General features: G+C 35.3%; 1 protein-coding gene across 1 annotated transcript; it reads right to left on the reverse strand.

Moving 5' to 3' along the window:
• Positions 1-531: 531 nt before the first annotated feature.
• Positions 532-18,228, reverse strand: LOC137387432 (uncharacterized). The gene is made up of 12 exons (XM_068073856.1): positions 18,094-18,228; positions 16,429-16,641; positions 15,482-15,531; positions 14,970-15,213; positions 14,373-14,519; positions 14,024-14,159; positions 12,887-12,964; positions 12,048-12,138; positions 11,504-11,818; positions 10,121-10,273; positions 1,302-1,517; positions 532-1,181 (listed from the first exon to the last, which is right to left on the reverse strand). Exons 1-12 carry the CDS (start codon positions 18,185-18,187, stop codon positions 792-794), a joined length of 2,127 nt encoding a protein of 708 aa, XP_067929957.1. The 5' UTR covers positions 18,188-18,228; the 3' UTR covers positions 532-791.
• Between the last annotated feature and the right edge of the window lie 2,532 nt (positions 18,229-20,760).

Here is a 20,760-nt window from a genome sequence, read left to right on the forward strand (position 1 = left end):
TTTCCATATCTCGGTCAGAATGTTGGTTAAACCAAAAAATGTTTGCTTTTTTGGTATTTGTTGCATATCATAAATAACAAGTGGTACAATAATAATACACCTACAACAATAATTTAACAGGCTAGAGCTGTTTAGACCTGAAAAGCAGCCCTGTAGTAGCGCTCCGATGACATACTAATAAGAATAATAAGCCAATCTAACCATCCCTTTCTCTGTCAAATGGGTCAGTTACTGTGCAGTAGTCAATTGATTGGTTAGCCCCAAATACATAGTATTATAAGGGCTAAGCAATTCATTGCCTGTTTCAATCACGGATAGGAGTTATGTTCTCTCAACTTCCTAAGAAGCGCTCCGGCAAACTACAGGGCTCAAATTTTTTTATGTGTTAATAGCAACTAGTGATGTCGTTTAGAGTACTACAGAGCTAGTGATATAAGTGAGAATGCTACAGAGTTAGTCTGTTTACCGAAAGTACATCCGCAATCTAATATAAATAAATTAATTATGATTAACTAAACTGCATCATCCAACTAGATGACATTTCCAAATGTAATGACTGATTGGTAACAAATACATAGCAATGAGATGACATCGACTAAACAAAAAAGGTTTTGCAATAACAAATAACGTACAAAATGAGATTATTAGAAAAGGAAATGTCAGAACTGCTGACAAACTGACAAAAGAATGAACAAATAAATAGAACACATTAGGATGGTATTCAATGAGGGCATCTTTTGACTCCTGTTTTCATATTGAAACAGAGTCAACAGTTTGTGTTCAGAATAGAATCAATCAAGATCAGGCAAGGAGTCCTCAGTATCATTCTCACTGATCTGTGAAGCAGGAGACTTGCCTCCACGCGGTAAACCACTCGTAGAAGGTGAAATATGCGTCTCATTGTGAGGTGTTGTAGCCCCAACTTGTTGCGATGTCTCAGAACATGAGGCTAGAGTGAAGTTAGAAGCGACATGACTGCTCTGGGAACTGATAGTCGGTTGTAAAGCCTTAGTATCAGGAGTATTCGGTCGACTTGAAGTTGGAGACACTCCACAGGCATCTCGCACTGCATTGCGTAACCTCTCAAGGCCTGCAGGGTTGATTGTCGGAGTTGCACTGAATAGTTTAGTGATATGAAGGTTTTGTGATAAGCTTCCTTTGTCTTTAACTTCACCATCCCTCTGCAAAGAAGCGGATACAATGCTAATCGCTATAAAACTTCAGTCATTTAAATAGATTAGATCGTTTCAATCCCATAGCAAAGCTTTCAAGTCAAAAACAACAGTAGCTGACATAGTTACATCTTGTGAAGGAAGGTCTATAGCTTCTTTCGCTGACTTTGAGAATTTCTCATCGACTTTGGTGTCCAAAAGAGATGTCTGACTTGAGACAGCCTGACTCCAACTCATGTTTTCTTCTGAATTCTCTTCATCATCTGATGGTCCAGTGCGAACTTCCTGACTGTCTACCGGTATTATCTTTGTAGGCGTGGGCTTGTACTCTATATCCAGAAGTTCCTACAGGAGACAATAACTTCACATTCTTCCTGAATGAACCGACATTAGAATAATCTCTTCTTATATTGTACCTAATCTACTTATCGTTCTATGGATGTCAACCTAAAAACTCTCAACCTTCTCTATCATCCGTCCCATAATGACCAGTCTCTTTGTAAGATATTATGTACTGCATTTTAATGAACAATCAACATAGCTATAGTAGTAAGTTCTACAACAAATAAGTAATTTTAATAACAACAACTATGGGAATCTTTAAAAACAAACAGAAGCTGCGTTTTAAACAGTGTTTCATGTAATTTTTAACATTTGATGAATGCTTTAATGAGTCTTAAAGGTTGACTTGCAACAAAATTCACATTACAGTTATTTGGTATCAAAAGATTCGCCATGTCTTACTCTGTAGTGTGGTAGGTGCCAAATATGTGGAAATGTGAATAAAAGCTCTTAAAAGCTCAAAAACAAAAAGCCGCCGTAGATTGGAATCTCTTGATTTCGATGACGTATCCGCGCTGTATGGTTATTGTCTTGTCACGTGATGTTCTCGCGTGAATTGAAAGGCCAATAAAAAGCTCAATATCAAACTTATCGTAGCAATAGTTTATGATAAACACTTCGGGTTTTACCTAAGACTCCGTATCAAATATAGATGCTCGCTACTTTACAGTTTCGGCTTGGCCATTCCGTTAGACTATTCATGTCTGAGTTGCGTTCATAAAAAAATGTCAAACTCTGAAAAGTTAAGACCCTGGCGTTTCGAGCCTGACGCTCTATCTGAAGAAGATCCTCAACAGAATCAAACCTCCCAGCAAGTAAGCACCGACACTAGCCAGCTCTTATGTGCCAAGCTAGCTAGTGGTAATAGTTTTAGCTTGAGAGTGATAGAACGAATATTATTATATATGATTTTAATGATGATAATTATCGCTTCAATATTGCCAAAATATAATTACAGATTTTTCTCGAATGACAACATTAACAATTTTAATATTTAAATCTAGTGCTGCACTGATATACTGTTGGATAACATCGACCTGATGTATTAGCTATGGTTGCATAGACATATCTGTTCATTTCTTTAGGAGCTAATACCACCGGCTACAGAGTGGTGTGCCTGCAAGCGTTGTCAAGACATGCCATCTCTTCCTGAATGTTTGTCCTGCCATTATGCTGAGTTTGCGCATTGTCTCCTTGACCGAGGGGAGCATGAATGCCTGTGTATGCATCCTGGTGTAAACGAATTTGTGGCGTCTGCACCCCTTGAGTTGAGGTGGAATAATTACCTGCGATATCATAGTGAGTTGGATATTCATTTAATGCCAACAACACCAAGGCTATGCTAATGTGTCAAGCATTATCTAAAATTCTTGTGTTACACATTTAATGCATCAGTTGAACACACATATTCTGAACTCGTGGAACACAAGGAGAACTGGTATATTTGGCTTGTACACTTACTACAGTAGAGTGTATTAGTTTTATGATTTTATTATATAAAGATCGAGATTATTTTGATGATCAGCAATTATTGTTTTTCAATAATTGTTTTGGTAGATAATCTATTCCCATTTGGAGAGCCATCGCCAAATGCTCGGAAAAGGTTGTGTGCATACCGCAATCTTGTGTTTTGGTTTATGCCGCAAATCTTGTTTGCAAGTCTGCAAACTCTTCTTCATCATCCGTTGGTGGGAAAAGAGCCCGAATCTTAGACACCAAGCAGGCAGGTAGAGGCCGTCGCTCACGGCGACAAATTTGCGGCATAAGCCAAAACACAAGCTTGCAGTATGCACACAACCTTTGTAACAACATCCGTTGTAATGGACCTCACTCTCAGGTCGTGGGAAATTAGATCGGACTGGCATCGCTTGAAGCCTTCCAGCTCCATGGTGTTAGAGCTGGTGGTCTCTGTTGACTGCAAAATAAAGAAAGTTACGACCAACAATTACTTTCACATTATTTGAACGAACTATTTAGCTAGATGAGCAACTTCATGTTTATGTATTGATAACTACTAAAAAATTTGGGTTTTTGTCAGGCTGTGAAGTAAAAACTGTCAAAGTTTTACCTTGACAAGATGGCTGCTGACTATTAAACCGCAGCTCTGATCCATCATAGTGTAGGCTCTGTATAGTGCGCAATGCCCCGGACTAGCGCATCTACCGTCACCTGCCAAATCAAGCTCCCAATCGATTGCTGCCATCAATCCCTTGTTATGCAGGGTGTACTGCTCAGCAATACACTGTAAAATATTGTAAAACTTCATTATACAAGATTAATTTGTATCATTATCATTAGTCTAAGAATGTAGAATCCTCTTCCCCCTTTTTGTGCTATATTATGATGAAGAATCAGAATTTTGAATTATAATATATTTTGCTTGAAGGATGACATATTTTCATTTCAAGAAAAAAATTGTTTCTAAATGTCGTTATTCAATTAGTGTGCCAAGCTTTTACTCACATTTTCCAAGTTTATGAGTAAATATTAACACTCACACCATGTAAGTATTCTCTTTGTTGGTAGAGGCAAACGCTGTGGCTTGGTATTGCGATGTTCAGGAGCGACACAAAACGGAGGTTCTGCGTAAGGCATCCGCCAGAAAAGAGTGATGCAGCTGCCAGCAGGGGGTTGATGACGTGAGCTCTGTTCACCCTGGCAGTTGTTTCCCAAGTGTACGATCGGTGACAGGAGGCACATGTAACCTTGAACTCTACCCATCCGCCTTCTCGCACCATCGTGAATGAGCAGGGGAGGGCGCAGGTGTGACAGTGAAATAGTCGCTGGAGTGCTGTCACACTTACTATTATTTTCTCCTCTTTGAAGGAGGATTCGGGTCTGAAATCACGACACAATAGTTGACTTGCAATAAGATTTGTACAACATCATTTCCTGTTATTATATCATATTTGCTTGATCAGAAAAAGAATAAATATATAGCCATGCAATCATGACACAGATTTTACAAAACCCTATCAGAATCCATGATATTGTAAACATAAAATGTGAGTAATAACTCTATGGATATTTTTTATATTTTGTCAAGTTTGGTTTAGTTCAGCTCTATCTTACATGTAATTGGAGAGAGCTTGACGCTGGCCAACATAGCGCTCAAACTCTCCCCAGTCTTCAGTGGTTGGCACAAATTCTTCATCTAATACTAATAATAATAATCAACTAATAATATTAATATGCTATTAACGATGATACCAGAAAATGACAATAACTATTTTATATAACATATCTATAAGTGAGTGGGGTTAAGAAATTTGGCGAAATTAATCGTGAAACAACATTATTTTATCAATTATATATTAATATATTACGTTTTACAGATAGATATGCAGTATGAATTAGTTTTGTTATTATAATAAGGATAATACACGTAATTAAAAAGATAAAATACTAATAATATAATATTACAATTAAATGACATTAATATTGTTATATTAAATATAGATTAATACAGTACTATTAGGAGAATACTAGAAAATAACCCGAGTTACAACTACTAATACAAGTAGTTCATAAAATAAATTACTCACGTGCTTTGGTGACATGTGGAGTATGCAAACAGGTTAGAAAACATGTCGTCTTTGAACTGGCGAAAACAAAAGTAAGAGTAAGCAGGCGAATAAATAAAGTTTGTCACATCCAGCTTCACCCAGTTGTTCCACGCCCGGTGGAGGTCTGGTCTTTTCTCAGCTCTTGGCCAAAAAAAAGGTGCTTCTCAGCTTGGCAGCTGCACAAACACTATGTGGCGCGTTAGACATTATGACGAATTGAAATAAACAAGTTTAATATGAGAAAGCGTGTTTGCTATTTGCGATAGATCAAACTTGAACTGAAACTAACATTATCTGGTCATGTGACTTACAATTCCCGCTATATGGCGCGAAAAATTTCTACAGCATTTTTCAACCATCATAGCGGACCAAAAGGCTCATCATTTTTATCAGAGGATGATATGCAATCGTTCAAGCTAAGCTTAAAAAATTAAACATATTTTTATGCTATGTTTTGAGATATCAGTGCTCAAAGTTGCAGCATTACGATGCCGATAAAATAGACGCGTAAGAACAATAGACATGGTTTTTATCGCAAGCGTGAAGTATATTTGTGAAAATAGTTCGACGAATAAGGATGCATGAAAGTGTAAACATAAACTATCTCGCACACATTTTAGCCGTTTTAGCACACATACGTCACATTTTAGCCGTTTTGGAAAACGAATCCAAACTAGGGCGGTCTCGTGTGGCTGCGATTTTATGTTCGTTTTTTAGCTTTTACGAGCTTTTAATCACATTCCCACATATTTGGTACCCACAACACAATAGAGTAAGACATGGCGAATCTTTTGATACCAAATAACTGTAATGTGAATTTTGTTGCAAGTCAACCTTTAATGATAGAAAAAATTATTTGAGAGAATCAAGGAACATCTAAATATGAACAAAACATAGGCAAAACTACAAGTACACTGAAATTAGCTCTGGAATTTCAAGTTAAAAGTTCTTATTCGTGCAAAAACCATAGCAGTTAGACATTATAGAGGGATCTCTAGTAAAATTAACCCTTTGACCGGGTATAAGCCCCCCAAAAACAACCGAGACTCGTGTAATTTCGTAATAATCTTAAATTTAGTTCAATGAACAAAATTTTTTGTACATATACATTCATTCACATATCTACTACTCAAAAAAAATTACAACCATGTGCAATTGTCCCTGTATGAAATGCTTGGAAGCATCTTTTTCGGTAGAGTCAAACGCTATAACGTAGCCGTGCGAGCCACCATAACGATCGTTTTCTCTGAATATTCCAAGTATATTAAAAGTCCAAAAAAGTTTACATCACTTCTATCATTTGAATTAATTTTATTCTGATCAGACAAAAAATCACTAACGATCGCAGGATAAAATAATCTTTTATTTTACCGTTTTGAAAGTCGAGCCGATGTTGACTGGTTTTTCCAACTTTTAATCTTTTCCAAGGAATCGCGATTTGTTTAGCTTTTAGCACAAAGCAACGCCTCTCAGATAATCGTTTCATATTGTAAATCATCGACTGATATCTTGTTGATGATATTTAAAACTTACTAGTGTTCATATCCTTTGTTTAACGTTACTAGACGACAGCTTTATAAACGTCTACCGAAATAGACATAAATGTCGTTTCCCCACGCAACCGGTAAACGACATTCTGGTCGTTTCCCCTGTCAAAGGGTTAACCAGTTATTGCAAACAGCTTCTCAAATTTTCATTTAGTCTAAAGACTGAATAATACTAAATAAATACTCAATGTTTGCAGCTTAAATTTAAAGCCATTTAAAGCCAAACAGATAATAAAAGTTAACAATGACGAGTGAGTGCAACTTAAAACAGTTGAAGCATCCAGTAACCGTAAGTATCCATCTAACTGTAAAGGCAAAAGTAAAATTGTAAAATGGTCGGCTGGCAATCATCTACAAGCGATCCTTAGCTTGGTTGCGGTACAACATTATTTCTATTTTTTGAAAGAAAAATGGGTTATTAGTTTTATGGTGTTGCCCGAGGAGTAGAACAGGAAAAGAACCTTAAAATGTAATAAATACTTTAAACTGCTACAAGCGTAAAAAATTTGTATGCAGATGCAGGGGAAGCTGTCACCTAATTAGTTATAAAATATGAATAGCAACTGTGACCGATCACATCTGGTGTAGTACAGGTTATACCATTGCTTCACGGTTCACCAGATTGGCACAAGCTGTTGAGTGTGCCAGGTGAGCAACAAAATTCTCTGCAATGCTCCTCGAATAGTGTCTCGACACCAAGTAGACACGCCACTAAAAGATCGTTTTGCGCGAAAAACGCGGTATGCACTGTTGCTCTTTTGTTTACAAGGAAGTTTTGTCAAAAACTGAGTGCTATTGTCGTTCGTATTCACCGAGAAAAAAATGATTGATAGAACAATAAAAACACAGCAAAAATAAAAACATAGTAAGTATGAAAATACCAAACATCTACAATCTGAATAGCAATAAACAGTCGCTATCGCCTTAAAATTTTTTGACTTGATGGTTCGTACCACAGATCTTCCAGTGGAAGCAAAATTAATGGTTGACTTGCAACAAATTTCACATTACAGTTATTTAGTATCAGAAGATTCATCATGTTTTACTCCGCTGTGTTGTAGGTTCAAAATATGTGGAAATGAGATTACAAGCTATTAAAAGCTAAAAAACGAACGAACCGTCAATCGCAACCATCACGAAAACGCCGTAGATTGGAATTCATGTCCAAAATGACTCGAATGGGACGTAATTGATCAATATGGCTTCTATTTACACTTTCATGCAACCTCATTCGTCGAAATATTTTCACAAATATACTTCACACATTCAATGAAACTATGTCTATTGTCCTTACGCATCTATTTCATCATCATTGTAATGCTGTCACTTTGAGCACTGATATCTCAAAACCTGCCATAAAAATTCGTTTATTTTTTAACCTTAGCTCGAAGGAATGTATATTATCCTTTGATGAACATGACGAGCCTGTTGGTCACATGTGATGGTCAAAAAATGCTGCAGAAATTGTTCACGTTATTTGGCAAGATGTACGGGTCACATGATCAGATTACGACTAGATGATTAGACCAAACTGAAACAAAACTGTAACATAGCGAGCATCTATATTTAATACGAGCTTTTCTTGAAGTGTTTGCCATAAACTAGTGCTACGAGACGTTGTATATTGAGCCTTTTATTGGCCTTTCAATTCCCGTAATAACACCACGTGTCAAAACGATAACCAAGTTGGCTTGAGTACGTCAGCAGAATAAAAAAGATTCTAGCCTGCGGCGCTTCTGTAATGGCTGGGATTCATCATTCCTTTTTTAGCTTTTCAGAGCTTGTAATCACTTTTCCAAATATTTTGCACATAACACACAGCAGAGTAAGACATGGTGAATCTTTTGATACAAAATAAATGTAATGTGAATTTTGTTGCAAGTAAACCTTTAAAGGTTGACTTGCTACAAAATTCACATTACCGTAATTTGGTATCGAAAGGTTCACCATGTCTTACTCTGCTGCGTTGTAGGTGCAAAATATGTGGAAAAGTGACAATAAGCTTTTAACAGCTCCAAAACGAACAGTTAATGGCAGCCAACACGAAAATGTTGTAGTTTGGAATCTCTTTATTTTGATGACAGACTCAAACTTTGTGGTTATTGTTTGGACACGTGATGTTATCACATGAAATAAAAGGCCAATAAAAGGCTCAATATAAAACGTCTCGTAGCACTAGTTTATGATAAACACTTCGGGTTCTACCGAAGAGCCTTTATCAAATATATATGCTTGCTACTTTACAGTTTTATTTCAGCTTGATCTAATCATAAAGTCATAATCTGATCATGTGACTCATACTTACTGCCAAATGGCGTGAAAAATTTCCTGCCACATTTTTCGACCATCACAGGTAACCAACAGGTTCCTCATGTTTATCAGAGGATGGTATGCACTCCTTCGAGCTAACGTTAAAAAATTAAACTATTTTTAAACTAGGTTTTGAGATATCAGTGCTCAAAGCGACAGCATTACAATGATGAAATAGTCGCATAAGGACAATAGACATGGTTTAATTGAACATGTGAAGTATATTTGTGAAAATATTTCGCCAAATTAGGTTGCATAAAAGTGTAAACAGAAACACATCGTGTTTAACTACGTCTGATTTGAGCCATTTTGGAGAGGGATTCTAACCTACGGCGTTTTTGTGATCGCTGCAATTAACTGTTCATTTTTGAGCTTGTAAGAGCTTTTAATCACATTTCCACATATTTTGCACCTACAACACAGCAAAGTATGACATGGTAAACCTTTTGATACTAAATAACTGTAATGTGAACTTTGTTGCACGTCAACCTTTAAGCGTGCTTTGTAAGAACAACATTTTTAAGCATGACTGATGGCAGCTTATATTGTCGTTGTCAGGTTATACATTACATATTACCATCAAATAAACTGAAACAACCTACATACAACTGCAAGGGTAGACACTCCTTAAGTTCTGAGACTGGCTAGGAACAGTGGCAGTTATTACTATTATAAGTGTTTTACCTGCATTTTACAAAATCCTGGGCTGTTTTAGCGCTTCCATAAAACTACGTAGTGAGGATACCTTTAATGATAGATTTAAAGCTAACCAGTTTTAATTCGGTTAGTTAACTATCTTATCCAGATAAAACATAAAAAAATAAACAAAATTAATTTTCTTTGCATGTGCTACTTGTGGAAGGCTTAACTTAAAAATCTGAGTGATCTATCCCTGGTAAAAAGGAGTTCTGAACGTACTGATCGAACACACAGCGTATGAGCTGTTTGAGAAGTTCAGAGCCTTAATGCTAATGGTAGCTAAGTCGCAAGTATCACTGCACTACTTGGAAACCACAGATGACAAAGAAATTCCCCAATGTGAATGCCTGTGCGACTAAAAAATTGCTCCAAGTGAAGGCAGCAGATATGACCTCCCAAAATAGTCGTGTCTTACCAAATCGTCAAATCTCAACGGCAAACTTTGAGTTGTGAAGGTACAGACTACAAGCTGAAGAGAGAATACCTCTATTGAAGATGCCTGCTGAGAGACCCAGTTCCAACGTAGAATAACTCTATGCATGTAATATTTGGTAGTAGTGATATCTGGTTTCATAGGATTTTCCCTGAGCGTGTGACATTGTTTAGCCAGTAGTTCTCGCATTGCATCCAAGTCTTCCTGGAATAGTTGAAGCATGAGTACAATATTGACAATACATAACATACATACAATAATTACTGATAGATTATGTCATATTCATAAATTAATAGATGGAATGTGTTATGCCAGAGATTAAACTTATATGTTATGTTATACTCATAGATTCACGTAATAAACTATTTTATACTCATAGATTCAAATGATAGACTATGTTATACTCATAGACTCAAATGATACACTATTTTATACTTATAGATTCAAATGATAAACTATGTTATATTCATAGATGCAAATGATAGACTATGTTATACTCATAGACTCTAATGATAAACTATGTTATACTCATAGACTCAAATGATAGACTATTTTATACTCATAGATTCAAATGATAGACTATGTTACACTCATAGACTCAAATGATAGACTATGTTACACTCATAGATTCAAATGATAGACTATGTTATACTCATAGACTCAAATGATAGACTATGTTACACTCATAGATTCAAATGATAGACTATGTTATACTCATAGACTCAAATGATAGACTATGTTATACGCTTAGATTCTAATGATAGATTATCTTATACTCATAGATTCACGTAATAAACTATGTTATACTCATAGATTCAAATGATAGACTATGTCATACTCATAGACTCAACTTATACAATATGCTGTACTGGGACTGTGCTGATGTATTCAACTTATGTAAAGACTATGTTGAACATAGACATTAAACTTACGGACAAACAATACTTTCAAGTACAGCAACAACATGGTAGTTAGGCTCCATGACATACCAATATGAATATAACTTCCATAAATAATGAAATAAAATATTCTAGTAGAATGCAATGATCCAAAGATATGATTTATAATAAAAAGGTAAGCGAGAGTCACTAACTTTACTGAGGGTGGTTTGTTGTATCGCTAGTCTCAGAAAACAGGCTATTTTAGCCCTAGTGATTTAATACAACCCTTTACCCAGCATGCCATAGTTGTGTTCATAGAACAAGTGCAGCACACCGCTAGGGGAATATACACCCAGAGGAGAACCAGTAGACTCAAAGCTCATAATGAGTTATGAAAACTTATGAATATTAGCACTGCTTGTGTTACGCGCCACAAACATGATTTGTGCATGTGATTCACAAGGCTTGAACTGAGACAGCATCAACAGAACTTCAGTAAAATGTTGGTGTACCTATTATTCTCCAATATTCGTCGATGTAGAAAACAACCAACCTTTTCTTTCGGATCAATGTGGCTGCCTATGGCGATGTCAAACAGTGTGATGAGAGAGTGCAACAGGTACATGTCGGTAGAGTCATCAATCTCTAGAGAAAAGTACTTATGTGCCAGGGAATTCATTGACCACTTCAGCGCATCACCGTCAGAGATATCGTGTTCCTCATCAAGTAGTTGGCAGATTGCCAAATATGCCAAGGTCATTTTAAGGTTAGTGGCTCGTTCGCTTAGCGAAGGAATAATTTTAATGAGATGGAGCTTGTTGTGATGATGCTTGGCGATAGATAAGATTTCTCTGCAGAGTTCTTGTTCCTAAGCAAGGCAAAGCATACAGTGAAACAGACCGCTAGAACGCATTTAATGCCAGAATGTTCTATTCGAACTATTTAAGAGTAATTAATTAAAATCATATACGAGACTTCACAATGACATGCTTAATTGAATACAACTAATTCATACGCTGGACTATAACTAACCAAATTACTAACTGACAATTGTATTTATTCCTAATTCCAGGCTTTTATTGAGAATATAAACTCACCATGCTAGAGAAATTTACAACCGATGAGTTTTCGGTAACTGACGCTATCAGTGCGTGGAGACAATTTCCAAAATCAGATGTTAAACTTTGACTAAAATCAGAAGAAATCCTGAGTAAATAAGAAAGTAGAGACAGTTTAGTTGGGTTTCTTGTCAATTAAACGCGGTATGGGCCTTCAATACTTTCAACCTTCTAGTTTCCATGAACTTTCTTAAGAACTTAACACTTTTTTAATTTAAATTTTAAAAAACCATTATCTGATTTGCCTTGCGGTTTGACTTGAAATTTTTCTGACAGAGACAACTCTATAAAAGTTAAAAATAATATGATGGCATTGACCTAAAGGTGCATTTCAATGGAAAATCAGAGAAACATAAGAGCCATATAGCAGAACGTAAGAGTCATATAGCGGAACGTAAGAGTTATATAGCGGAACATAAGAGTCATATAGCGGAACATAAGAGTCATATAGCGGAACATAAGAGTCATATAGCAGAACATAAGAGTCATATAGCAGAACATAAGAGTCATATAGCGGAACATAAGAGCCATATAGCGGAACATAAGAGTCATATAGCGGAACATAAGAGTCATATAGCGGAACATAAGAGTCATATAGCAGAACATAAGAGTCGTATAGTGGAACATAAGAGTCATATAGTGGAACATAAGAGTCATGTAGTCGCACATAAAAGTCATATAGTAGAACATAGGAGTCATATAGTATAAACAAGCAGATGTTAACGATAGAACATTAGCGATAGAAGTCATTAATGATAGTTTCTGCATGAAGCAAAATCATGGCAGGAACTGCAGCAGAAAAATTGCTTTATACTTACCATAACAATGTCTTGTCAAGGGAGAGCTTAGCTATTACCAATATCAACTGCAGTATTTCTTCAGCCAGATAGGGCTTCCTATAGTAGAACACAACCATGCAGAAAGAACAAATGTGTGACAATATGACCAGAATAGTTTTTTGGTAACAGACAACTCCCAAGTTTGATGTAAAATGAAATATTGGCTGAAGAACTGCTGTATTTTTTTAATAAATTTAGTAAATACGAAAATCATTCAAATGAATAAGCTTGTCAATATTAGTTGATAACTCTACGAATGACAATGAAAACACTACTATGGCGAAGTATTGGCTTAAGAATCATGCTGACAAACAAATTGTACGTCATACAATATATGTACAACTTCTTGTCACTAGTAATCATCAACAAGATTACATGCCAAAATAAAATTAGGAAGACAGAAATTATTGAACAAAAGGATGTTAAAAGTTGGTAATCTAATAGTATTGCGGAGGAGTCAGGGTAGTGAATTAAAGGTTGTAGTAACAGAACGTTCATAGACTGAAACGTATGATGGTGGATGTAGTATGTTGGTGTCATGAAATAAAAAAATGATGTTTGTGCATGTGTGGAAGGATAAATACAAATATTCTGGGCACAATACAGGAAGAATACATATATATATATTCGGGAATTGTTTACACAAGATTTTTAAACCTGCAACACAAATAAGGTGTGAAGTCTTAGTAAATATCTCACTCAAATTCCAATGCATTTTTAAAAATCAGATGTTAGGAGTTTTTGGAAATATTTCAATAAAAATGAATAAGCACCTATGTCAATAAATCTCCTGCTCATAGTTATGTTCTACAGTGATCAAATAGTATGAAACTGCCTTTTATACCTCCCTTGTTAGTTTAAACACTGCAGGGGCGAGGGAAACTAGTGCAAGTGGTAGTGTACAAAGGAAGGTAATGCTTTTCTTATAGTTAAAACGGGAAACTATAGCAAACAAAACAGTATAAAGCGAGCAGCTAACTCCAAGTTGGCTCCCTGTGAATTTCATATTATCATCGACACCAAATAAAGGTATTCCATGACAACTCGTCAATAGAGTTATAACTGTCTACCAAACATACGGAATTGAAAATGATGAGCTTCTTTGGAGAAACTTACCTAGATTTTGCAGAGCGAGCTAAAACACTGAGGAGAGCCTTGACACTTTGGCAGCGCTGCCGTGTCGTCTCATTATTTTCTGTAGCGACGCATCGGGCAGTGTCTGTGAGACACTCTGAGTAAGTACTGGCAGCACCTGCAGGTGTACACTTCATCTTCATCCAAACATAGTGACAGTAAAATAGGTGCTCAGAATTTTGAAGAATACACCAATAGCTAAATAACTGCAAGGCTCAGTTCCAAAAAATAACTTAAATATAAAGACTGAAATATTTTAAAAGAGAAAAATTTGTGTTCTATGAAGCTCTCCATCATGTCAAAAAAAGGGAAAGACAGAATGAAAGATTACCCAGGTGTTTAAGGGAGGTAAGAGTGAGGGAGAGGGACGGAAACCAGCTGTGTAACTCGGCATCTACTAGTTGGTAGTCATGGGCTAGCAGTGAGTATAGCTCTTTCCTCAACACTTCCTTGGTAGAACTGCGGGAGTGGAGACACACTACATGGAAGGAGACAGGAATATAGTATAGTGCTTCTATCATGATAGGTACACTCACTAGCTATGAACATATTTCCTAATACTGTGTATATGATGGGTACACTCACTAGCTATGAACATATTGCCTAATACTGTGTATATGATGGGTACACTCACTAGCTATGAACATATTATCTAATACTGTGTATATGATAGGTACACTCACTAACTATGAACATATTGCCTAATACTGTGTATATGATGGGTACACTCACTAGCTATGAACATATTGCCTAATACTGTGTATATGGTAGGTACACTCACTAACTATGAACATATTGCCTAATACTGTGTATATGATGGGTACACTCACTAGCTATGAACATATTGTCTAATACTGTGTATATGATAGGTACACTCACTAGCTATGAACATATTGTCTAATACTGTGTATATGATAGGTACACTCACTAGCTATGAACATATTGTCTAATACTGCGCGCTTATTTTTGACCAGCTGAATGAACATGAGGAAATTGATCGCCATATGTAGAGTTTTGCTCGGGCATCTCAATAAAGTTATCACTTCTCTGTCAGCTTCACAAAGCGTATCGCTGCCTTCTATTGGCAGAGAAGTGAGTAGTTCAGTGGATGAACAGCGTCTCAGCCATTCAATCCCTGGAGGAATTCGTAGAATCTTTCCTTGACCTTGTTCCTATAAAAGAAATTGGAGAACGGTATATAGCGAATGTCCAAAATATCTGTTAAAGTTTCCAGCACGTACAGTAGGTTAGAAGTTATGTAATCTTGTTGAAGTGTCTCAGGCTAATTGAGAGCCGATACAATGATGAATAGTCGGTGTCCATAAATGTTCACAAAACTACAAAGTTGGAAAATCGCCAGGGTAAATTTATTTGAACAGAAAATCCTTAGATATTTCAAAGACAACCTAAGATAAGAATTTCCAACGGTTAGTTACCTACATTCTCCAATTTCATTCGATTCTTGAACTCCTCCGTTTCTACCTCCGCAGCTAAAATTCAAAAATAAAACCATAAACTATGTCCAACTTCACCGGAGAATCTACACAAGCTGTCAAACGCTTTTAACTTTACAAAACAGGGAGAAGGAATTATAAATTACTGATAATATTATGCAATCAAGCTAGAAATTGTTGTCATAAAAAGGTCTGATATATAAAACTGCATTACCTAATACAAAACTTTACTTTTAAGAGTTGATGCGCACGTAACACTGCACCATAGCTTACTTGAACATGTTTAATCAGAGGAACAAGACCTAGATATGAGTAGTGCTAACTTTTAATAGTCAAGTGCATTATTTCAATGAAATCAATCCAGTGTATATAAAATCAATAAAATATAATGATGTTATCTGGTGTACACATACAAACCGACTAATTCGAAAAAACAATCTTCGAAATCAATATTTAGGTAATACTAATTACAAACCATTCTTCAGTAAAAATCATCAAGTTTAATTTGCCTTCGAATGGTTTTAATAACTAAGTCTTGTTAGCAATTAGTTTTTTTGAAATCATTACTATGTCACCTCAACAGTTAACAGGTCATATTCAGAGAGCTGTGTTGCTACAATTACAATCATCTATTCAAACACCATAACTCCTGCCAACGTAACCTCAGCAACACTTGGCTGGAGTTTTGCATGATCAAAATTAAAAAAAAACATTTCAAAATAGTAAATGCTTGATATTTCAATTCATGTGCTAAAAATTATACAGAAGAAAAACTTAACTAAAGTACCAACAAAAAGGAGATTTAAAAACTCACTAGAATCGTCTAGCAGCTCTGAAGGCGCGGCTAACAGCACTTAACATTCTTTGACTATGGGAATTTAAAATTTAACGAAGAGCTCAAATACTTGAAGCAAAACGCCTCCAGCCACTTACCACCAGCTACCTCATCCTCTACCACTATTTCTACTTTGGGTTTCCTCTCCTTGTACTCGGCGAATAGGCTGTTCAGACTTATATTACTTGGCTTTTGGTTACGTCCTATGTGACTTGCATTATCAGAAATTAGGTTGACTGGTTCAAGCTCAGGATCGCTTGAGTCTCCCGTCAAAGAGCTCTCAGAGGTCGGCTGACTGGCCCGAATATTCGCTAGACAATAATTATTGACTAAGATTATGATTCAAGTAAAATGAAATTATAAACTTGGGGCAGTTAGCTTATGAACAAAAGCAAGTGCCCCATAATTGTTTCTAAAAGTCTAACCATTTTATGAATACCAAATTAATTTACTGCGTGATCATTTTCATGTTTCGATATTTATGTTTGGATAGCAACATCGTCTACTTGTGTGGTGAAAATGGGTCTACTTGTGTGGTGAAAATAGTCTTACTTAATAATTTTAGTTGTCGTGATGTTGCAACTCAGCTACAATGATCATCACAGTGCATACTGTATTAACACTTGTTGAATGTTGATACACTACATAAACAGTAACACTTGTTGACACACTACATAAACAGTAACACTTGTTGATACACTGCATAGACAGTAACACTTGTTGATACACTGCATAAACAGTAACACTTGTTGATACACTGCATAGACAGTAACACTTGTTGATACACTGCATAGACAGTAACACTTGTTGATACACTGCATAGACAGTAACACTTGTTGATACACTGCATAGACAGTAACACTTGTTGATACACTATATAAAGTCAGTTCAACCAGAGGGATAACTACTCTGTAGCATAACCAATGAAATCTTGCTCTTAGAGCAGGGACGGTTCCTAAAAGAATGCCACTAGTGTTGAGCCATAATAAAACATTTCTGTATTTTACACAGGTAAAGGACTAAAGGTATAAATAGATGACACCACATTAATAAATGTGTATATAATTTTACATAAAATGAACTCTATAAGATAAGTAGATTACTACATGTTACTATAGACACTTCTACATATAAAGGAACTCTATAAGATGAGTAGATTACTACATGTTGCTATAGACACTTCTACATATAAAGGAACACTATAAGATAAGTAGATTACTACATGCTACTATAAACACTTCTACATATAAAGGAACTCTATAAGATGAGTAGATCACTACATGCTACTATAGACACTTCTACACATAAAGGAACTCTATAAGATGAGTAGATCACTACATGCTACTATAGACACTTCTACATATAAAGGAACACTATAAGTTAAATAGATTACTACATGTTACTATAGACACTTCTACATATAAAGGAACTCTATAAGATAAGTAGATTACTACATGTTACTATAGACACTTCTATATATAAAGGAACACTATAAGATAAATAGATTACTACATGTTACTATAGACACTTCTACATATAAAAGAACACTATAAGATAAGTAGATTACTACATGTTACTATAGACACTTCTACATATAAAGGAACACTATAAGATAAGTAGATTACTACATGTTACTATAGACACTTCTACATAAAAAGGAACTCTATAAGATAAGTAGATTACTACATGTTACTATAGACACTTCCACATATAAAGGAACTCTATATGATAAGTAGATCACATACTTTAGAATATAAGATTACCTTTCCATCTGCTTAGACCAGCTTTTAGTCCTTGAGCCGCACTTTCAGCCAGCTCTGAATTGGAAAGCATGACTCGGCATGCTTTCAAATCCATTCATCTAATTTGAAGATGTGAGTTGATTGTATTGAACTGGTGTTAAGGATGCCGTGCTGGTTACATAAATGCAAGTGGGATAACCAAAGGTCAGCTAACAAACTCCACCACTACGGCAGCATGTGAGTCATTACGAGATCGTTGTTAAAGAGAGACAACACATAAATGAGGAACTAAAAACATAAAGGGGTACGTAAAGTATCAAAGTAAAATAATAATTATAATAACAACTAGCGAGCATTAGACACGTAAAATTGGGGTTAATAAACCATGTCAATCGTGCCTGAAGTCTTTTTCTAGGCAAAAACAGCTTATTTTACAATTTCTTAAAGCATATTATTTTAGCTGAAGTACCTTTTCTCAATTATGGCCAGTATAATGAGAATTTAAATTTTTTAGACAACGCTAACAAAGTGAAGGGAATCGTAGGAAATCGCAAAAGCCGTTATGTAGTGCATGCAGTTTAGGAAATTCTGAGAGTATTTTTACTTTCTCCAAATAGTGAAGCAATTTAATCTCTTTGTTGTACTAAGTTCATGGAAAAGAGAAGGTAATTGCGAAGTAATTTTTTAACATTAATATTTCCACAGCACATGATTTCATAACTGATTGATATAATATGCTTTCCCTGCACTTTTTATAGGCATTTGACAGCTAGCAATTAGTGGAGAATGATAGTAAGTGAACATAGTCAATATTTGAAAGAAAGCTTCAACTGAGAAACCGTCAAATGAAATGGTAAGCACTTGGTTTTATTTGACTTTATTTGCAAGTCTTATTTTGTGCATAGGTTTTTACATTTTGGTCAACATTGTCACTAACTGACAATATTACATTGATTGACAAAAGCAGCCTCGTTATTTAAGGTAAGAAGTCATAGCCAGACTAAACCTTCTATACATGTATATGACATCCAGAACTCCAGAAATTTTTTTCTTCTGATACAACCCTTTGAGCTCTTTCCAATGGTGCTTTTAGTTATTTTCTAGCGTAAAATCTTATCATGTTAAACAAACAATGCTGTAGGATTGAGCGTGTTTAAAAGGTATAGAAACTGTTTGGGAGACAAAATAATTTTTTTGAAAAACAATTCACATTTTTAGGGTGATTCTTTACCTTAAGCTAACATTTTAAAGTAATGGGTTTTTTGTTTTGTAACCATCAATGGCACATGGTCCAAAACCATTTTTGAAACATTTATCAAAATCATACATTTGTTGTTCTCAGTAAATAGCTTTAAAAAGAAAAATTCTGAGAGATTATTACATTCAAACGTAATTTTCTTTTATGATTCAAAACAAATTGTATCTAAATATCCTCTTAACAAATTACATAAATATCTCTTAACTACTTGTTCTGCAACAATCGTACAGATAGGTGTTGCCTAAAGTAGAGGTATTTTAGAACAGATATAAATACAGCTGTTTGCTCAACAAGATCCAGTACAGCAATACACTTTGTGATACATGCAACATATTTTACTGGAAAAACTGGCTTACAAAGTAGAAACATTTTGTTATTATAAACAACTATAACAAACATTACAAATTTTCAACTTGTTTAATTAGAAGTTTTAATATAAAACTTATTACATGAAAATAAAACAAAAACAGCTGAAAGCCATGACATAAAAAAAGCAAATACAAAAAATGATACTGAGAAAGAACTATTGGAAAACTGCTAAGATTTCAATACAGTAGACCCTCACCATAAGACATTCATTCCGAGATTGGCATCGCAAGGTAAACATGTTGTATAAAGCATCATAGAAACCCATCTTTATTATCTAATGCGAACAACGCCTGGTAGAAAACATTAAAATTTTATCATAAATACTGCACATATTAAAAATTAATAACAAAATAGTATATTCGCCTTAGTAACTATAGTTACCTATGATAACTGTAGTGTATTTAGTAATTTGGTTATGATCTGCAATAAAATGTAACATTACGACGCCCTGTATGGAGCTGTGTAAAGCACGCCCTGTATGGAACTCTTACGTTTGAGAAAGACATCGAATATAAACTTTAAAATTCAATTAAATGAATTTACCTAACTTAACACATAGTTAATGCTAAGTTTTAGTATATATTTTACTGAACTGAATATAAACTGAACTGAATATTTTACTAAACTTTTAAGGTTTACTTGCAACAAAATTCCCATTACAGTTATTTGGTATCAAAAGGGTCGCCATGTCTTACTCTGCTGTGTTGTGGGTGCAAAATATGTGGAAATGTGATTACAAGCTCTTAAAAGATCAAAAACAAACAGTTAATTGCAGCCATCACAAAACGCCGTAGGATGGAATCCCTTTCCAAAACGGCTCAAATGGGATGTAGTTGAACACAATAGCTTCTGTTTACACTTTCATGCAACCTCATTCGTCGAAATATTTTCACAAATATACTTCACGCATTCGATAAAACCATATCCATTGTCCGTACGTGTCTACTTCATCATCATTGTAATGCTGTCACTTTGAGTACTGATATCTCAAAACCTGCCGTAAAAATTTGTGTAGTTTTTTAACCTTAGCTCAAAGGAGTGGTTATCATCCTCTGATAAAC

Source organism: Watersipora subatra, chromosome 2 (genome assembly GCF_963576615.1).
Source record: "Watersipora subatra chromosome 2, tzWatSuba1.1, whole genome shotgun sequence".
NCBI classification, from domain to species: Eukaryota; Metazoa; Bryozoa; class Gymnolaemata; order Cheilostomatida; family Watersiporidae; genus Watersipora; species Watersipora subatra.

What these genes read in the sequence shown, in the direction of transcription:
- LOC137387432 (XM_068073856.1), bottom strand. Translation starts at nt 18,187, where the DNA reads ATGGATTTGAAAGCATGCCGAGTCATGCTTTCCAATTCAGAGCTGGCT. An exon ending in AGAGGATGAGGTAGCTGGTG is followed by an intron (nt 15,532 to 16,428) that starts GTAAGTGGCTGG and finishes TTTGAATTTTAG; the next exon opens with CTGCGGAGGTAGAAACGGAG. An exon ending in GCTCGCTCTGCAAAATCTAG is followed by an intron (nt 12,965 to 14,023) that starts GTAAGTTTCTCC and finishes GTTCTACTATAG; the next exon opens with GAAGCCCTATCTGGCTGAAG.